This window comes from Protomyctophum bolini (genome assembly GCF_963924005.1).
Source record: "Protomyctophum bolini genome assembly, chromosome: 7".
Classification (NCBI taxonomy): Eukaryota; Metazoa; Chordata; class Actinopteri; order Myctophiformes; family Myctophidae; genus Protomyctophum; species Protomyctophum bolini.
In genome coordinates this window covers 21843086-21863978 of record NC_137868.1, presented here as the reverse complement: position 1 = coordinate 21863978, position 20893 = coordinate 21843086, and the positions used below count along the sequence as shown (strand labels likewise).

At 43.6% G+C, this 20893-nt stretch overlaps 1 protein-coding gene across 4 annotated transcripts in view; it reads right to left on the bottom strand.

Annotated features, from left to right (window-relative positions):
- Positions 1-20893, bottom strand: part of syngap1b (synaptic Ras GTPase activating protein 1b) — a 106718-nt gene that overhangs the window by 66239 nt on the left and 19586 nt on the right. For all 4 annotated transcript variants that reach the window (XM_080769007.1, XM_080769010.1, XM_080769009.1 and 1 more), the window contains exon 3: positions 7629-8089. In XM_080769007.1, coding sequence (XP_080625133.1) covers positions 7629-8089 — 461 coding nt within the window. The remainder of the gene's footprint in view (positions 1-7628; positions 8090-20893) is intronic.

Sequence of the window (20893 nt, the reverse complement as noted above, 5' to 3'; positions counted from 1 at the left end):
ATTGTAATTGGCTAGCAAAATTACTGGGAGGGGTCTATATTTCCGAAGGCGTCTGTGCGATCGAGGCAACCACATTTAGCAATTTCCCCAGAATTGCATCTTTCTAGTTGATGCTGTGTGCCAAGCAGGGAGGCATTGGGTCCCATTTGATGGAACTCAGTCCTCCAAGTTTCAGGGCGGACACTCTAAACACAAGGTCACTGAGCTGTTGGAATTGGAGTGAATGTCAAACTATCGAAAACCACCAGTCAACAATAAAGTCCATATCATGAAGATGAATAGCCCATGTTGATAATCATCAGTTGTAAGACAGTCCTAATTTTATTAAAGGCTATACTAATAACCATGCATGTATGATAACAACATAACTCACTCAAGTACAATAATATATATGCTTGCATGCTAGATATAAAACTATGAAATGGATATAAAGTTTTAGTATTACATATTACAGCTCTGGATAGTGTCCAGAGCTTGCCTGGAGCTCTTTGTCAGAACAAACCAAGAAACACTAACACAGAGTGGACCGAGTACTCTGTTCCAATAATTGAATATGTTTTACTGCTGATAAGAAACAATGGGCCTGAATTAACAACGCATTCTAACTACTTCTCATTGATGGCACCATAAAGTATTATGTATCTTTATACTGTAGTCACAGTGTTGCTTTATGGGGGTATCAATACATGTAATTAGCAAAGTGGTCCCATAATGTGAGGGCAAGCTCTGCACTCGCACTACTGTCACAATGAAGAAGGGATGGAGTGTGAATAGTTCACAGATTACTATAAAAACCTGCTGGCAAGCAACTCTACATCTGACCTCAAACCCCAAACCCTTAGATCCATGTCAAATGTATTAGTGCAGCCGCGCCCGGCAGCCGGCGAAAACTAGAGTTCTCAACAAGCCCGAAAATTAAGGCCCGGCCCTACCTGGGCCCTCATCAAACCCTGTAAACTCAAATACACTGCCCCCGCTGCCACCCTTAGAGCTGACCTGTTGATCTGACCTCATCAAACATATGGCCAGTACAGAATTCATTCCATATGTTGATCTGCGCCAAAGCGCCAGCGCTCACCCAGCAGTCTTCCATCACCAGGCGGATGCATGCACGTGTCCTCGCCCTTTAGGGCGAGGTCGCTTCTCGCCCTCAGGGCGTCATACTGGTGGTAGAGTATGCGGATCCCGCAGCAAACAGCAATACTGTAACCTTAAACCTACTCACACATTAGCTTTGCTGCTGTGGGGAATGTTGGATTGAATGAGTTATTGAACTGAAAAGTTTATTGACCTTGTGACATCAAAAGAACAATGCCTTACATAATGTACAGAAAAGTAGTTACTCTAGCCTAATGTATGTAAAAATCATTCAAAAGTGAAGAAACTCCAGTACAACCTTTGAGCCCATTATTACAAAAAACATCTGATACATGAACTGCATATACCGTACTTTCACATTAGGTAAGAAGGTTATGTATTTTATGAGCCGAGGCATAAGTAGGCTATTTGTCTTTTCTAATTCAGACAAGCAGATATCTCCAACTACTGTACCAACCAGAATCTTGAGAGGAAGTAAACATTTCAGACCCTTCCAGAGAAGGATAAAATTATCTTAAATACATGACTCTAGACAAGTTTAATTCTTGACTAGCCATCTACATGTCAATACTAGCCAATTACATGGGGCTAAACATGGTAATTTCCCTCAATGACGTCCACTTGAGCGAGAATAAGCCCACTCACCACCTCCTCTATTGCTCTCTGATCCACAGCAATTCACTGCCAACTTGACTCATAGAAAGAGCCTATCTGCCCCATCCTGGCACCCCATCATCCCCTGTGGGGGATTCACCTGGGGGGAGGGTGTCGGCAATGAGACTTGGGAACGTATCTTGCACCACCCCTTAGCCCTTATCCCTAAACCTATTTGAAAAACATTTTAAAGTAGTTCAACTAGCTGACTACATCGACACATTGTGAGCTTGTATATTTTAAAAGGTTTTTCGAAATAGTAAAAAATGGCAAATAAATGTAGGGATAAGGAGTAAGGGGTGACGCAACATATAGCCCTTAGTGTAGAGGGAAAAAATGAGTTTCATAAGGGAATCATTTAGAAACAGAGCCCATAGGTGGATGCTGGGGTGGTGGTGGGAGCACATACTGAGAATAATATTGGCCCACAACAGTAAACCACAACAGTAAACTTAAACCCTTACAGGAGAACAGGCCTGACCCCATGTCAAATGTGATCAAGTTCAGAAGGTGGATGATGTGGACTGGACATGTGTGCACTGCAGAATGGAGCCAAAAACAAAATGAAGCAGACCCAAAGAGACATCGAGGAGATTTGTAGAGAAAGAAGTGAAAGAGCACGAAAAGGTTTAAGTAAATTACAAAAGGGAGAAGCTTATGGACTATGACTGAAATACAAGAATCTCTTATTATTTAGTATTTTGTTTTTGTATCAATGTTTTTCAATTTGATTTGTAAATTGTAAGCCAGATGAATGTAAACAGACATGGCAACAGCAGCCTAAAGGTTCTACTTTTCGCGTCACTCCAGGTGTTAACAACAAATTGCACAGAACATGAAAGAAAATAAAAGATTTTCTTCCCTCATGTTAGTCACGCCGCAGCCAGGGGTACAGAGGGTGTTGGAGTGCGATAGATCTGATGGGGGGAGGAGGGTGCTTTGGCCAGCCTGGCATGGTGAGTTGAGCGATGCTCCAGGCTGGCCGGCCCATATGTCACTATTGCTTCCTCAGGCCCAGCTGTGAGGAGAAGGGGAATATGGTGGGAGAGAGAGAGAGAGAGTGTGCACGCTCACGTCACGTGTGTGTGTGTGCGCGCGCGTGTGCGTGTGTGTGCGTGCGTGCATGCGTGCGTGCGTGTGCGTGCACTCGCTAAAGCGACAGGTGTGTAATCCATTATATCTTAACAGGGAGATGATCAAACACCAGCTGAGTCCCTAACTCTGTCTCTGACAGAAACACACATGTGCACACAGAACTCTGACATGTGCACAAGCACACACTCAGGCATTCGGGCAATAACACAAATCACACTCATTCACAAAAACACATATTGTGCCTGTATGTAGTACACAAAAACATATACCACACACACACACACAGACACACACACACACACACACACACACACACAGAGTGTGGCCCCATCATCATCACAGGTGGTCTTGCTGGCCAACAACATGATTTGCCCTTCAGTAGCACAATATCACCTTCTGAAAGACAGATGCTCCTTCTCCACTGGAGCCTGGGCTCTGGTCACAGCAAATAAACACAAATGCCCTAACAGAGCAACTGACAGTTTTCACCCCTTTCTGTCAGGGATTGTAGGATTCAATCCCGTGACTCACAACAAGTAGCAATCTCTGCACTAACTGACTGAGCCACCAGGCGCCCCCTGGGATTGTAATGTTTTGAAGAATGTGTGCATTTCTGTGCATTCATTCTGTACAGTGTGTAGAGAATAAATAAACAGCTATGAAGCAAAAATGTTATTAGAAACATATTCTCTGAAGTGTTGACCAGAGTGCGTTTAAGTCATCTGAGGGAATTGTGCAGGCGACATGTCCAGGATAAAGTCTCTATTGGTTCAGGGTTATTTTCAGACACTTGAAAGGCTAGGGGGTTGAGAACTGACAATTAATGTATCTGCTTATACTATTGATTACTTGAAATGTCAGTGATAATTAAAACTGTAATATTGTTTGGTACACAAATTGGAATTTTCTGTGGATCACACCGCCAGCTACAGTAAATGCCAAAATAACTTAAGGCCCTTAGGAAAAAGGCTTTGCCTTTCCAAACCTCCCATGTGTGCATTTACCACAGAGCCAGGCTCAGCAACCCACAATGCTTTCTAATAAAAATGATAAATGTTAAGGATTGCTTTTAAGGTCATCTCGATCTCGCAATTGCTCCTTGTAAGCTGGCAGGAGACAAATTAGGGCTACTTTCTTTCAGAGCCTCTAAGGTATTAGAGGAAGAAGTTTGTACACTATCTGGCTGAATAGGCAAATTAATCAAATTGTTGAGATAAAAGGAATTTAATCCCTTATATGTGTACAATGACCTTTTGAAAGATGGTGTTCTTGAGTGGCATGTAATGGAAATCAAATGCCAAGAATGTGGTAGCTAGCTCAAGTGCTTCCTTTTAAATAGCCTCTGTGGGCTAACCATCTTACTACAGTAACAGCATTATTTTACTCGTGACTGTTTACACCCACACACCTTTCAGTACATATAATGTATCCCCCTCCCCACCCCCCTTTTTTGTTACATGGTTCCTGTGGGCCATGCATAGAATGCAAAGCACTCATAATCCACACTTTGTGGATTAGCTAGTGACAGTATAGCCACAAGCTAAACCTAGCACGATTCCTTCCCTGGTTTATTTGCATTGCCAAGAATTGCAATATGGTAGCCAGGGAGGTAGATGTATATAGCCAAATGCACTCTTTACTTTGAACCAGGACATACATACGGTACATTTCTATAGAAGATTTTGATGTGGTTATGGCTAACCAAACCAAATATTGTATAATTTTGGTTTCTTGCATAACATTGGCACAGATGGGGGAGAGGAGCTTGGGGAACAGGGCACTGGTGTGTGTTGGTGGTAGAATGCAGAACTCTGTCACCTGAGATCAATGTGAGGAGAGAGAAGGATGGCAAGAGGCCATCACTGCTGGCCCGCTAGCTCCCCCTGCAGGCCCCGAGCAGATAATACAAGAGCCCACAGGCAAGTATAGCACTGCAATTGACAGAGAGTGAACTAGTAATACTCACTCACATAGCCAAAGTGCAGGAAATCGAAATTTTTACAGCAAGCTTCCTAGTAATTTTTATTGTCTTAGACAGGAGATTTTAGGCTACAAACAGACCTGCCAACTCCACCTGTGATAATGACAGATAATGACAATTTGCCTTGCCTTAGCCTCTGTTCTTTCAATGGATTAGTGCTTACATTCACCTCTTGCGCTAATTCCTTTGCTGGACAAATTCTGCACTGTAGTTAAAATGTGGCTTAAGTGTGGATTGTGGAATCTGAATAGGCTACTGAAGGTTGTGTACATGAGGCTCTCTATGGCTCGAGGGATGTGTAAGATTATAAACAGCCTCGACTCTCGAGGCCACTGCACAATCATCAATTTGAAAATCAGTTCTTTCAGCGAGTGAAGTATAAATGACTACGGTCGGTCATGCTACACAAACAGAGATAGACAATAGGCCAACAGTGTGGCCTCGGTTCCCCAAGTCAGTTCCTTAGGAAGGGGCTCCTGTGGAGTATCTTTTGACAGGCATCATTCACAAAACAGAAAGTGAGCCGTGTCTGAATGGAGCTGTGAGAAGGACAGAGCCAGATGGCCTGTTGGAGAGAGCCAAACACTCCTGCCATTCACCCCAAAGAGAGAGAGGTGGGAGGAAGAGAGTAAGGGAGGGGTATATATGGAGAGATAAGGAGAGAGAAATCTGGGGGATGGGGAGGTATAGAGGAAAACGGAAAATGGGAAAACAGCGGGACAGAGCAGTATGGATCTGAGAGGACAGAGAGAGAGACATAAGGAAAAGGAGCGAGAAACAGAAGAGAAAGAGACAGAATAGACAGAGAAAGAGCTAGATACGAGCGGGAGGGTGGGCGAGAGAGAAGATGCATAGACGGATGCTGAGCAAAGTGGAAGAGACAATAGCTGTAGAGCGATGGAGGGAGAGGAGGTAAAGAAGAGAAACAGGGAAATAGAAATAGGTAGTGAAGGATGGGTGAAGGTAAAGTGTGAGATGGAAGACAGAGCGTTGGCTGGGAGAGAGAGCGATTGGAGTGGAGTACAGTAGGACCTACGGTATTAACAGGCAATCAGAGAGGTGAGAGTGGCAGATTTAGTGCATTTATATGGAATCATAAGTGAGGTAAGAATGGGCACTGAGGAAAAGAAATAACCTCTGATCCATCTTATTTCAGCTATGGCAATATATGATTGCTTATAGGGGGGTGGACATTAATTAGAATTAAACAGAAATAAGTCTAACGTAAAGGGGGAGAGAGGGAGTCAAAGTGAATCTCCACGGTATAAGGTGAGTGACAGGCATGAATATGTAACGCTGCTTGTTGTCGCCGGGGTGACAACTATCAGCACATCAAGCCAGCTCCTGCCCCTTCACAGCTGCTGCCTTATTGGCACAATTAGACAGGGATAGGCTTTTGATTAATTTACCTGGGCCCTCCGCTCAATGCCTCCAGAGCAGGAATGTCGTCTTATCAGGATCACTAAGCTCTGTATTCCTTAGAGATACTATTGGCGGCCAAGCACTCACACTACTGTAAAAAATCGCCACCTGGCTGCTATCTGCTTTTCATCAGCCAGCACATAAAGAAAATTGAGCACTGCAACAGTAACATGCACATTGTGGGATTATTATGTCCATTATACATGCGCTGTTCAGAGTGGGGATGTGACATCAGTGGCATTTATAGGGTTAAAGTCTATTTATTGCAGTGGTATTAATCTCTGGCCTTATGCTTATGCTGTGAAGTTTCTCATACATAAAATGCTTGCAGAAAAGATGAGGAACACTACCCTCTCCTGGTCTACAAACAGAGATGGAGAACCAAAGCAACATGCAAGAGATGGTAGAAAATGCAGGTTTTGCTGTAACACCAATAAACTTGCAGGTTTTGCTGTAACACCAATAAACTGTTGCGGTAACACATTATTGTCAACCAATCGCTATTGAGAGTTTTATTTGATTAATCAAAAAATCTATTCCTATGCCAACAGAGGGCAATGCTGCTTCCGAGTTGTTTGTATTTCATCATGACTTTTAAATTTAGGCTGCTATAAAAGCCTTTTAATAGAAATACCAATAAGTATAACCTTATTTTGGCATTCTATTCCATTTAACCTACCCTCTTCAATTCAACACTGTCTTTTGCCCTTCCTTTTGCCCTTCTTTTGGGGTGTTTTGTGAAAGTTACTTTAACAAAGTGACAGTAATAAAGTTTTTAAGTAATACGTAATATGTAATATTATATTTAAAGTAACTTCCCCAACACTAATGGAAACAAATACTGTATGTAATGCTCTCGCCTTCCTCATCAACTAGTGTTGAGGTGCTATTCAGTAGGGGACTGTAGATGAATGGCTGTATAGGAAAGCTACCAGGTGTGAATGTACCAAATTAATGACCAAGACCAGCTCCATATAAAAATGGCCTCCCTGCTTGGCACTCAGCATCAAGGGTTGGATTGGGGGTAAATTCCTGGCTGCGACATACTAGCGTCATGTCCAAGGGACTTGTATATAGCTGAGGGATGTACTTAAAAATGCAATCAATTATCATTATTATTATGTAGCCTTGTTGTTAGTTGTCATAAATAACTAATATACAACCGATTTGTCTCAGAGATGCCTAACATCCTGAACTAAGATTTTTTTTCTTTTGAGGCTGCAATTGGCCCAAAGGCTAATCGTCAAATGACCCTTTTGACAAGTATCACTTGTTATCAATTTAAAACATTTACACTTGTCGAAAGGGTTGTGCAACGATACAATCAGGTTGTGCAATGATACAGTCAGGGGAACATCCATAGTACAGAGTACAGTACCTCCTCTTGGTCCAACATGTAGAGTTGATTTCCGGAGATCACGCAGAGACGGGAGTTGTAGGGGTCATATGAGGAGCGTTCGTGTGAGGGGCGGTCGTAGGCAGGACGGTCGTGCGAGGGGCGGTCGTAGGCAGGGCGTTCGTGGGAGGGACGTTCGTAGGCAGGGCGTTCGTAGGCAGGGCGTTCGTGGGACGGGCGTTCGTAGGCAGGGCGTTCGCGGGAAGGGTGGTCGTAGACAGGACGGTCGTGCGAGGGGCGCTCGTGGGTAGGGCGTTCGTGGGACGGGCGTTCGTAGGCAGGGCGCTCGTGTGAGGGACGGTTGTAGGCAGGACGTTCATGGGAGGGGCGGTCATAGGAAGGACGTTCGTGGGAGGGACGGTCATAGGAAGGAGCGTGGAAGGAGCGTGCGTGGGAGCGATGATGGTGATGATGATAGGACGGGGGGACAGCACACCTCGCATCTGGGCAAGGGAGGAAGAAGGAAGGACAACGGGACAGGGACGGGGATGGGGAAGGAAAGAGGAGGGACAAGGTATAGGTCAGTTAGGATCAGTAGTAGGAGAGATACACTGTTGTGACACATGCCTTTCCTCATAACGTCAAGACTAAGTGATATTTGCAGCTCATTTGATCGCTTGCTTGAATCGGGGGGGAAGAAACAAGCTACGATTGATCCTGTATTGTAGAGAGCAGTATACAAACACTGCCAGTCTGCCAGAGATGGTTATTCAATTCCTTCCTTCCAGCTTTTTCTGCATACATAACCTGTGTGGACCTAAGACTTTGTTTTTGCTCAAACAAAGTAGCACACACGAAAGAAATTAAATGGAAAACATAAATGATTTAGAAGTATTTTTATAGTTCTGTATTGAGATTATATTTTACATGAGACATAAACCATATTTGGACTCGAAGCAATAGTCTTTTAGTTTACTTGAAGCCTTTTTACATCATTACAATTTTCATTCCATTATCCCCTGCAGTTTGCTCATCCTCATTATCTTCCCATATACTGTATGCCTCTGAGACAGTGTCCTCTCCTCTGACCTTGTCCCATTCAGAAACCACAGGCTGTTCCTTGGACGAAAACATGGGTCCTGGGGCAGAGGCAAAGTGCCATGAAGCAAAGCAGGTATTGTGATACACAACAAAGCCACTGGGTTAGACTGGGCACAGCTTTCATCACAGAAAATGCTCAGGGCACTGCCGTTTATTAAAATATTCTAGTACTTTATCTTTGCTTCTAAAGACTAGTTCAAATAATGTGGTGTGGAAAAAAAGAGGGGGAAAAATGCATGTGGATTTGGAAATGAGACTCTCCAATGTTTCTTTCTTTCATTTTAAAGATGATTGCTCTGCACTTCTGGATATATATCTTTGATAGACAGTCAGGAGAAAGACAGAAAGGGCATGAGAGAGAGTGGGGGGATGACATGCAGCAGAGATCCTCAGGTAATTTCATACTGCGTCTGCAGCCCAGCTGTGTGTCAGATAACCCGTGTTGACTCTTTCACATCCACAGCTAACACAGATTTTACCCAGGTCATCGCTTCAGTGTGAAAGAGCTATTAATTAACTCTTATTGTTTATTAACCTCACAATTCTTTCCTACTTCACTTTACTGGTGTCTAACCATATTATTTACCACTTTGTCCAAGGAACAAGTAGCAATGCCAGCATGGCCGGGCAATGCCAGCTTGTCTTTTATGCTGGCATTGCCCCTTGCTTCTTGGACAAGATCTCACCCAAGGATAAAAAAAACACGTCTTGAAGGTATTCATCCGTCTATGCTAGCCTGATTTTGACATTCACACCGGTGACAAGACACGGCGTCCTCCGCGTCTGCTCGCGAGGAAACCCACACACCGCTGCCCCGATGCGGTCGTATAGTTAGAACGGGTGTGGTTGTTAAATGTTAAATAACAAAACAAAGTTGGCGTCTACCAGCGTTCCACCGTGCTGCCACACACACACACACACACACACACACACACACTTTAGTACTTTATTTGAAATCACAAATTACAATTCATTTAACAAGGAAACAAATATAACAGGGTTGACAGTTCATGTTCACTTAAGGATACACATGGCACCTCCTCCTCCACACAGACAAACTGCCTATAACAGCCGAAACAGAACAGTGTTTGGCAAGTTGTTTTGGCTTTGCCTTTTTGTCATGCCAGCTATTCTTAGGCCACTCATGGTCAGTTTATGCACATGGCCCAGGCTTCCGAATATCAGTATATATCAGTATATCAGATACCCCAGGTCTGTTATACTTCCAAGTACTTCAAAGTTCCACGCGCGCACACACACACACACACACACACACACACACACACACACACACACACACACACACACACACACACACACACACACACACACACACAGTTTGTTCGTACATGCTCGTACACACACATATTGTACAGTGTACATACATTACGTGCAGTACATGCATAGTGGCAATTCTGGTAATGTGCTCTTGGGACACTACAATAATACAACAAAAAAAGGTTTTTAAGGTGGGTGAGTGAATCAAGGTCATAGCCATGGGCCATGCTTTCATATACCGTAAACATAATGCTCTGAACGTATAAAAGTATAAAACCTTTAAGCTATATCATGTTTCAAAAAGTAGGTTTGAGTCTCTATTTGCCTGTATGCTTCCTAGAGCTCTTAGAGACTTCAAGTACCTGGGCTCATGGGTCAACTCAACCGAGCAGGATCTGAAAGTGAGGAAGGCACTTGCATGGAGGGCCCTGAATGGCACGACCAGTGTATGGAACTCCAATCTCCCCCGACAAATCAAACCCAGCTTCTTCTATGCAACGGTGGAATCTGTTCTCCTATATGGCAGCGAATGCTGGACCTTGAAGCCAACCCTGCAGAAGTCTCTAGACGGTGCTACACCAGAATGCTGTGTTCAGTAACATCAGCAAGAGAGTACATGTTACCAACAATACCCTGTATGAGGGAATACCAAGGGTGTGCCAGAAAGTAGCAGCCAGGAGAATGAGACTAGCAGGACACTGCCAAAGACATCAAGTAGTGCTGTGGGAACCAAGACATGGGCATCGATCAAGATGACGTCCCACGTTAACATATATGGATGTACTCAAGAAAGACGCAGGAGCACAAAGCACCAACGAGCTGGCCAGATGTATGGAGAACCGAGGTGACTGGAAGCGACGATGGAGTGCTCTTCTGAGGACGACCTAGAGAGAGAGCTTGCATTCATGCTTTCACTTCAAGGTGAACATACAGTAAAAGTTGTACTACTTGTAGGACACCGATGTCACTGTACTGCTTTATTGTTTTGACTTTGACGCTACATGATTATATCAGTTCATTGGTGTTGATTCCTCTTTGTGTTGAATGTTAGCTAAATGCTTAATTGTAAAAGAAAATACCCTGTCAACCAAGAGATCTGATATATTATATATTGACTATGCTTTATAGGTTTCTATGTCATGTCATACGATAACCAGTTAGCATTCTTTCTAATTCCCCAAGCTTCCTGTTCTTATTCCTCTGTGTATTTATATTTATTCTACCTGGGCAGAAAAAGTACAGAATGCTTGTAAAAACTGTGACTTTCTGAACAGTGATTACCGGTACATTGGTTGGTAATCACAGCAGCCAGTGTATAAAAGTCATAACAGACAGCCCTCGGCTGCAACACCATACACTGTACTGTAATACCTGTGAAATCACCTCTCAGGTAATGTCACTGTAATCCTTACCAACATCAACCACCAGCAACACAGAGCTCCATAGAGAAAAGCATTGGGTCACAAAAGCACACACTTTAAATGGAAACTTTACAATGGTGCAGACCAAAGTCATGATACCGAGGTATTCACTCTGGGATAGCAGTGTGAGTCATCCACAGCCCAATCTGCGCTACTCTACTGGATGCCTAACTCTCCACCTCCGAGCCGGCCTATTAAGGTTGTGCGGAGAGTGGCGGGCAGAATTTCAATGAGCAGTAGACCCATTCTTCTCAACTGTCTGTCCATCCGTATAAGTACAGGGTGCGCGGGCGCAGATTGTACATTGCATAAATATAAGTATTTGGCTCGTGCAGAATTGCTGAGATACTGCTTTTCTCCGCTTGTCATCGTCTCTCTCCTTTCCCCTCTCTCTATTGCTCTCTGCATTTTGCTTGCTCACTCACTCATTGTCTCTCTATGTTGCTCTCTCTTTGCCCCTCACCGTCCACCCCACCCCCTTGTGGGTTACTTTCCTTTTTCTGCCATTCCTAGCAGTTTATAAAAGGAAGGGCCATGCATGCACCTCTCGCATGACTGGCGAGTTGACATAACAGGCAGGGTTCAATTTATAAATAGAAAAAAATAATAATAGTACACAGTGAAAATAGCTGATCTATATATGTTTTCATTTGAAACATCTTAAAATAAATATATAATGTTGCGGTTAATGTTGTTAACATACTTTTTCATGCATTCTTAAATAGTGATATTATTACCATATATCAAATACTGATCACACAGTCGCCATTTCCCCAAAGGAAATGCATGGATTTAATTAATAAGATGTCTGACCAGCAGAAGCTATCAAACATACATCACACCAGTGATAAAAAAGAGGTTAAGATCCTGCCATCAAATTGATCGAACCTTGATTACAGGGACCCATCAAGCAAAATAAGGCTCACCCTGAGTACTCCAAAAACCATGGCGGACCAAGGTAGTGCATTCTAGACAAGGAAGAGCCACATGGTACAGGTCATTACCCTGACCTCAACCCCAGCAGTTGTTTTTCATTAAAACAGGATTATATTCACATGGCGTATTTTCCCAGAACATAGTTAAATGGCTACTAAAAAAAGAATGCTGTGTTATGCACATACGTACATTGGCAGATAGATGTATATGATACTAAAGGCCCCATTTTGAATGTCCGTTTTACAATGGGGTAATACATAAATTGGCCTATATTGGCCTCGCTCTGCGCACAATGGTATTATAGAAGCCTTATCGTCCCGTGTTGAACGCACACACGTATGGCATACGGCGTTCCTGAATATTTTAGCATTGTGGGAGTGTCCATATGTTAATTATTTTCGCTTTGCGCAATTTGCTATTAAGCCCCTTGACCTGCGCATAACGATTAGATGTGGGTCTGACCACCTCATAAACGCAAAAAGCAGATAAAGCACTGTTTGATTTTACACTTGAGCGGCTCTGGGACGCTGCTGGAGTGTTGCCAAGTCTGTTTATTATAAGCGGCTTCTTTTTCTGTAAAGTTGCTTGTAAATATTAGTTGTGGTTGCTTTTCTTGTTTCTAAAGGTTTCTCCTAATGTTGTTTAAACCAGTGATCCTCACACAGCACATTCCCATGTCAAGGATCCCCAGATGAATGCATTTGCCCAACTAAGGACGGCTAATCCAAAAATGTAATTACATTTTTCCAAGATTACTTTTGAAAATAGCAGATCTACCAGCTCACAATGCATCACATTCATTCATTAAAACTATGAACTCTGACTGCAGGCGGATATATAATGATCATTATAACAATGTGCAAGAAAATATTTAAAGAGATGGAAGAACTTTATATTTGTGGACAATCAAAATATGTTTTTTATTTTAATGTGGTGTCATTAAAATTAATCTGGATATGGCAGACTCACTATCTAGAAAATAAAAACATGGCACTTCATTTAAAATAGGTTACAGACCCCTGTTATATGCGCTTATTTTGGGATTATTTTATAGACCTATTTACTTGTTTCTATGAGACATGGCAACAGCTTCTTTGGATGCGTCTTTTTATTGTGAAATGTTGAGATTAGAAACGGCCATAACATCTCCATAATCCTTGGGAAGTCTGCTTTCATACGCTGTATCACACTCGATTCAAGTCTTCTTCAATAAAATGCTACGAGCGAAGACCATATACCATCCACAGCATTACGCACCACGCATTCAACTCATTACTCATTTCAAATATAATATCATTATAATAATAATATAATAATTTTACTGGTGTTTCTCAATAGAAACAATTTATTTTGAGGCATAAAGGTGACAGCATGCAGTGCAATAGGAATAATTAACCCAAATGTGACAAAGTCATATGTCATGTCTTCTATGGTGCCAGCCTGAAGAAATGTAATATAACGATCCCCAAAGTGCGCATTCCGTATGTGACATCAGCTGACTGGTAAAGAAAATAGTACGGACATGTTGATTGGGTAACTCTCAAACACGCCTTAAACACTCCCATGACTAATTCAAGGCCGTTTTGCGCACTCCACAGGGTGTCGAAAGCGCTTCTTAACATGCTTAAAATTGCTATATGACATACCCCACGCCCCCAGCTCATAAAACTGTAATCTTATATGTCATATTATTGGAAGTGGTTAATGGGGCCCTAGGGGTTCAGGCCGCTTTTAATATAGCATGACACCTAACCTGCATCACACCTTTTTTCACTGGTTTGCATTCTCAAGCCAGGAGGACTAGAGTAGACAACAGGGGGACATGGTCTAGTCTAAAACATTTGACAGCGCTGTCTCTCTGTCCACTTTGGTCCACATATATGCAGATCACCACAATCCACACTGTTTTTACATTTAGGCTATGTTCAATAAACGATTCAATCAATCAACCAAAACGTACCCTCATTTTAATATATATATATATATATATATATATATATATATATATATGGACAGACTCAGCACACGTACACAACACAACTAGAGGGTCGGCTCTGCTGCCCTCCCTTCTAGTCGCCTGGCCTGCACATCTGAGACACACACTTACACACAGCAGTGCTGCACAATTCTTGCTCAAATGTGAATCTCGGTTTTACTCCACAAGAATAGTTGAAATGTTGAAAATTTGTGGTATTCCCTTTAAAGTCGCTCTCTTGTAGCAAAAACATAAGTGCAGCACTAACCAAAACACACACACACACACACACACACACACACACACACACACACAGTTGCCGTGGCGCAAATTACCAGCGGACACACGCGTCCGCCGTCCATGCGTACACACACAGGTCCGTTGCACGCTGATCCGTTGTATCCCCACACAGTTCTTCCAACAGAAAACAAACACACCCCACAATATTTATTTGTGGAACAGAGTCAAACTAAATGCAATGTCTCAACTCAACTCAAATATGATTATTTTAGGGAGTCGTGGCCTGAAAAGGTTGAAAAGCACCGCTCTGCAGCATAGTACATCCCCACTGCCACTGATAGATGGATTGATGGTTCTAGACATGTCAAAACTAGATAAAGTGCCCCTCAGAGCACATGTCTCCACCAGGTCAGGTTGTGGCCTCCTGGTGGCGCTATAATAGGCCAATGTGAAAAGGGTGCAATTTCCTCTTATGCCTTGGATGGCAATTGGATGATTTGAGGCATTTTGTTCCAAAAATGTGTTTTGCAAAAATCCACCTGTATATAACAGGCCAATGTGAAAAGGGTGGGATATATTCCTCAGCCTAGTAGGAAAGTCTGTGAAAGATTTCACGTAAATTGCACGCTGCGTTCATGAAGGGCCAATCCTGCAAACTTTGAAAGCCAAAGTTAGCCAATTAGGATGGAATCTGAAATATCGGACAGATCGGTCTTGAACACATGACTATAAAGATAGTGTGTAACGATTTGGGGGATTTTTGGTGAGTAATATCAAACAATTTGTTTTACAAAAGTCAACCTCCTGGGACAAGGACAAGAGGAGGAATGTTCAAATTAAATGATTTATTAAAGCAGAATGCAGTCAAGCTACAAACAAAACAAACGAGTAGTAGCAGCATGCAGAAAATGCCAAAAATGCAAAGGTTCTTCAAAGCACAAAGCAGTAAACCGAAAGTTCAAACATGCAAACCTTTCGAAGCAGTAAAGTCCAAAAATGCAGCCTTTCAGAATTGCAAAAAACAGAGAACCAGGAACTCAGGTACAACACAGGGGACAAGGAAGTATGTTCTGACAGTGGGAGTGTGGAAAGAGTCCAGTCTTATAGGGAGCAGGGTAATTGCCGAAGTGTTCACAGGTGTGGAAGGGCATATGGCACTATAGAGCGTCGCAGTCCCGCCCCCTTTCAAAACGACGAGTGGCCCAGGAAATGATTCTCCATTCATTTTCTCCATAGGCTTTTCAAAAAGTATTTATTTAAAGACGGTTACGCCGCGGACAAAGCCAACTCGGATCGTGACAAATCATGACAATAATTACAATGTTTTGGGCCGATCAAATAATTAGTAAGAAGAAAAACAAAACAAATAGTGTTGTATCCTGCCTTTATTTTCTTCTTTCAAATTATTTGATCGGCACAAAATATTGTGTTTGTTGTCATGATTTGTCACAATCCGAGTTGGCTTCGTCCGCGGCGTAACCGTCTTTATATAAATACTTTTTTAAAAGCCTATGGAGAAAATGAATGGAGAATCATTTCCTGGGCCACTCGTCGTTCTGAAAGGGGGTGGGACTGCGACGCTCTATAGGGCTGAATAAGGAGTGGGAACAGGTGTGTGACAATTAAGGACTGAGTAGGAGTGGCTGACGTGGAAATGCAGACAGGGGAAGAGTCAAACCATGACATAGATAGCTTAGCTCTATCTAATACAGCTACTGTACTATATCCTATATCCTTGCTTTCGGTTGGATCTTTTTATGTTTTTACATGAATGCCTATTTTATATATATGTGTTTCTGAAATTATTTGTTATATATTACATATTATAATGACATGCCCAAACTAGGGACACCAGGTGTAATGTACGTCTGTGGGCTTTATGAATATGAATTTAAGAGCATGTAATAACAACCAAATGATTTCCATTGGAACACAGGCACTATTCTTCATTGACTGAAAAGTAACCGTTTTCGAGAAACAAGATTTGGGCCTGACAGCGACTATGCAGACCTCCACAGTACATCCACGTCTTCAGAAACCTATGCACACTGTACAACCTGCACACCACGCCACACCGCCCCCACATCAGGTGCTACAGAACACTATATACAATACATCTCTATGTAGCGTAGACCAACTAAAGTTAGCATTTTAGACAGTACTAGGTGTGTGTGTGTGTGTGTGTGTGTGTGTGAGTGTGCACGCATTTGTGTGCGTGCATTGCATGTGCGCACGCACGTGTGCGAATTTGTGTGTGTGTGTGTGTGTGTGTGTGTGTGTGTAAAGAGAGAGAGAGAGAGATACAGTAGTGTAGAGAGTATCCTCACCTATCAGATCATCACCCATGCAGCCCTCGTGCCGAGCGCTCCGGCCTCCCCATCATTGCTCACCCAAAGCGTGTCCACGTGGCGGCGCTGTTGCCGCGGCAGCAGCGCGGCGCAGCAACCTCCAATCCGCCCCCAAACTCCACCACACAGGAAACAAGGTTACTGCCCAAGAGATGTCACTTCCGAAACACCCACTCCCTCGCTCGCTCGCCTGCTCACGCTCACTCCCTCACGCCCTCAGCCTATCGCCATGACAACCGAGAAAAGAATAGAATATAAGTGAGTGTTAAAGAGACAGAGGGATCAGAGAGAGAGAGAGAGAGAGAGAGAGACAGGGTGAGGGGGGATTTGAGAGAGAAAGAGAGAGAGGAATTGTTGGAATAGAAAAGGGAGGAGGTTGGCAGAGTAGTAGAAGAGGAGAAAAGAGAGAGAGAGAACGGAGGGGAGGGGAGGGGGTGTGAGTGGGCGGGGAAAGGATGGATGACAGAGGATGGAGAGAGAGGGAGAGAGAGAGAGAGAGAGAGAGAGACATGTGGTGGGATGTGATCGGGGGGATAGGGAAGAGGAGAGGTGTAGATGCCGTGGACAAGAGAGGAGAGATAAATTAAGTGATGGCAGAGAGAGAGAGAGAAAGAGACAGAGAGAGACAGAGGGAAAGAGAGAAGGAAGGAAGGAAGGAAGGAAGACACTTTTTTGGGAATAGGGAGCCCACATCTTGTTCCCATAGCAACACAGCCATCCATGAAATACTGACTTGTACCTCCCTCCCTCCCTCTCTTTCTTTCTCCCTCTCTCTCTCTCTCTGGCTCTCTCTCTCTCTCTCTCTCTCTCGCCTGCTCAATCTCTCCCTCACCTGCTTTCTCTCTCTCTCTCTCTCTCCCTCTCTCTCTCTCTCTCTCTCTCCCTCTCTCTCTCTCTCTCCATACCACCCCCTCTTCTTTTCTCTTCCTATACCATATACAATATATTATATATACTATACTCTCTCTCTCTCTCACCATGAGCCTATCTTGGCACTGATACGTAATCCGTGCAGTCAAACACATCAAAAGATGCCGAATATATCTACTGTACAATATATCGTTCAATCAGGCACAGCAGATAGACGCCCTAACAAGAAGTGAAATTGGGATCATGCATGGATGTGGGATGTCAGCCGCCTAACACTGGAAGAATGGCGCTGATAAAATCCCAGACATGAAAGATTGGAATTGGGATGAGAATGGCTGCCGCTGCAGGCCACCAAGCCGACATGAATCCAAATTAAATCCAACTTTCCGCACCAACTCCTGGCAAGCCCCCGACCCCACCCCCAACCTCCGTTCTCCATCCATCTGTCTCTCAGTCCTCCACCCCCTTCACACAGGATGCCCTGTCCCTGTCTCTATCTCTCACCCCTCTGTTTCTCTCCCTGTGCACCTGTATGCTTATTAGCATTTATTCATTATTGTTGTTATTATTAGTAATGATATTATCATCAGTAGTATCTTGGTATGTCTGCTTTAATGATCTGATTCATTTTACTCCACTGTCACTCTTTCATGATCCTTGCTCTCAGTTTGGGCTTAGACACAAAAGTCTCTCATCTCTCTCTATCTCCTGCACGCACACAGTCATTCATATATTCAGTGATAGACTGTTAACTAGATAAAGTGCCCTCCTGGTGGCGCTATAATAGGCCAATGTGAAAAGGGTGCCATTTCTTCTTATGCCTTGGATGGCAATTGGATGATTTGAGGCATTTTGTCCCAAAAATGTGTTTAGCAAAATTCTCTCTGTTGGTGGCGCTATAACAGGCCAATGTGAAAAGGGTGGGATATATTCCTCAGCCTAGTAGGAAAGTCTGTGAAAGATTTCACATAAATTGCACGCTGCGTTCATGATTTGAGGGTTTTTGTTCTAAACGGGCCAATCCTGCAAACTTTTAGCTACAACAACTACAAAGCTACAAAAATGTTGAGCTAGTTTCAACTTCAGCTACAAAGATACAAAGCTCTGGAACTTTAGCAATTTCCTGTGTGAATGCAGCATTAGCCATATAGTGATTCATTCTCCGACTCCGACACCTGAGTTTCCCTCTGAAATCATTAGATGTTTTATAATATCGTATCTATCTATAACTAAAAAACATCGCATGGTTGCACCTGGGACGTATCCTCAGTGATGTATCCTGAGGTCAACGGGGTTTCGGGTCTCTCAACATCATACCCCCTCACTCAGCAACCCAGCCGGAGTTATCAATTCCCGACTTACGTCCCAGTAGCTACCCTCAATCAGTCCCACTAGGGAAAAACCATACACAAAACCATACGGGCATACAATCCGTTGGAACTACTCCAGAACTACTCTGTCAGGGCTGGTAGGTACACTTTTGGCACATAGAGGGACTAGGCTCTGTGGGTTGTCTCCTGTCCAGGCCCCTCCTATGTCTCACCAGGTCCACTCCTGCTCTCACCAGGAGTAGAGCGAGGACCTGTGCATTGCACCAGAGTCCCAGCACCAGACAGTTCATTCAGGAGTGGTGGGCAATGGTTCCGCAGGGTCATGGTGCTGCGGTTCCGCTTGCCGCTTGGATGGCCCTCACCGAGGGTTGTTGGGCTTCCTCCTCATCTATCTAGTGATCTTATATTATCTTACATGACTTTCTCAGTACTCTCACTGCTCACCTCCTCTGTGTCTCGTGATCTGCCTCAAATCACTTGCTCACTCACTACACTGTATCATGACAAGGTCTCTCTCTAGCTCTCATTCAAACTTCTGAGGGGGCGCCCCGGTGGCATACCTGTTATATTATATTATGCCTTATGAGTGCACTGCATACCACAAAAATGTGCCCTATAGTCCTTCCCGCAACTGTTCAAATCTAAACCAAGGATCTGTGCTGCATGTCATCCCCTTCTCTCTCCCTCCCATGCCTATTCTCTATCTCTCTCACTCACTGTCCCTATCAGAAAAAACAAGTGGTGAAAAAATAACTCTCTGTCTCACTCACTCCCCCCTCTGTCTCTCCCACCTCCCCACCTCTCGCTCTCTCTACCATATGAACAGTGTGACAGTCTGCACAGTACATTCCTATACAGTTCTCCATTCAGAAGCTGTGAATAAATAAACACTGCACTGTGAAATCCTCACTGTTTAACTGTTAACTCTGAGAGTTCATACAATTGGATGAATTAACATTGAGGACTGTACTGTATTACGTGGGAAGTGTGTGTGTGTGTGTGTGTGTGTGTGTGTGTGTGTGTGTGTGTGTGTGTGTGTGTGTGTGTGTGTTTGCATGCGTGCGTGCGTATGTGTGCATGTGCGTATGTTCAAGCGTGTGTGTGGCAGTGATATAGGGCTGAATTTAAGTAAACCTTGCCGGGCCACGAGGCCAGAGCATATCTCCCGTTTACTAGCGTGAGTGGCAGCTTGATGTACAAGTACACCCCCTGGACATGACACTAGTATGTCTTGGACTTAGCCCAATCCAACCGTTGATGCTGAGTGCCAAGCAGGGATGCACTGGGTCCCATTTCTTTGGTATGACCCCGGCCGGGGATCGAACCCTGACCTCCCAGTTCCAGGGCAGACACAGATATCATCTGGGATCTTAAAATCGTGATATAGCATACAGTAAGTGTTGTCTTTTCCAGGTTTTAACCACTTTTATACTTTTTTATACTTTAAATTGTTCAAACCTTTTCCGAAATAGCTGAACACATTGCCATTCCGTTCCACCAGACTTCTGAACAGTTTTAACCTGGCAACCATCAGACTGCTGAACAGGCGCTAAGCCCTGTCTCCATGATGTATTGCTGACACAGTCTGCCACTCAATCATATCACTTAGTAGTACCACTGCCACATGACTATGTTTGCACTCTTCTGCAGCACTAACAGTATCAATTATGTACAGTACAGTACAGTTGATATCATGCACAAGAGATGACATGAATCCGTGATTTTATATACCTGCTGCCAGGATTTTTATAGGCTATGCTGGATATGCTTTCCCCCTGCACAAGATGCACTTCTGCCATTCCGTAGT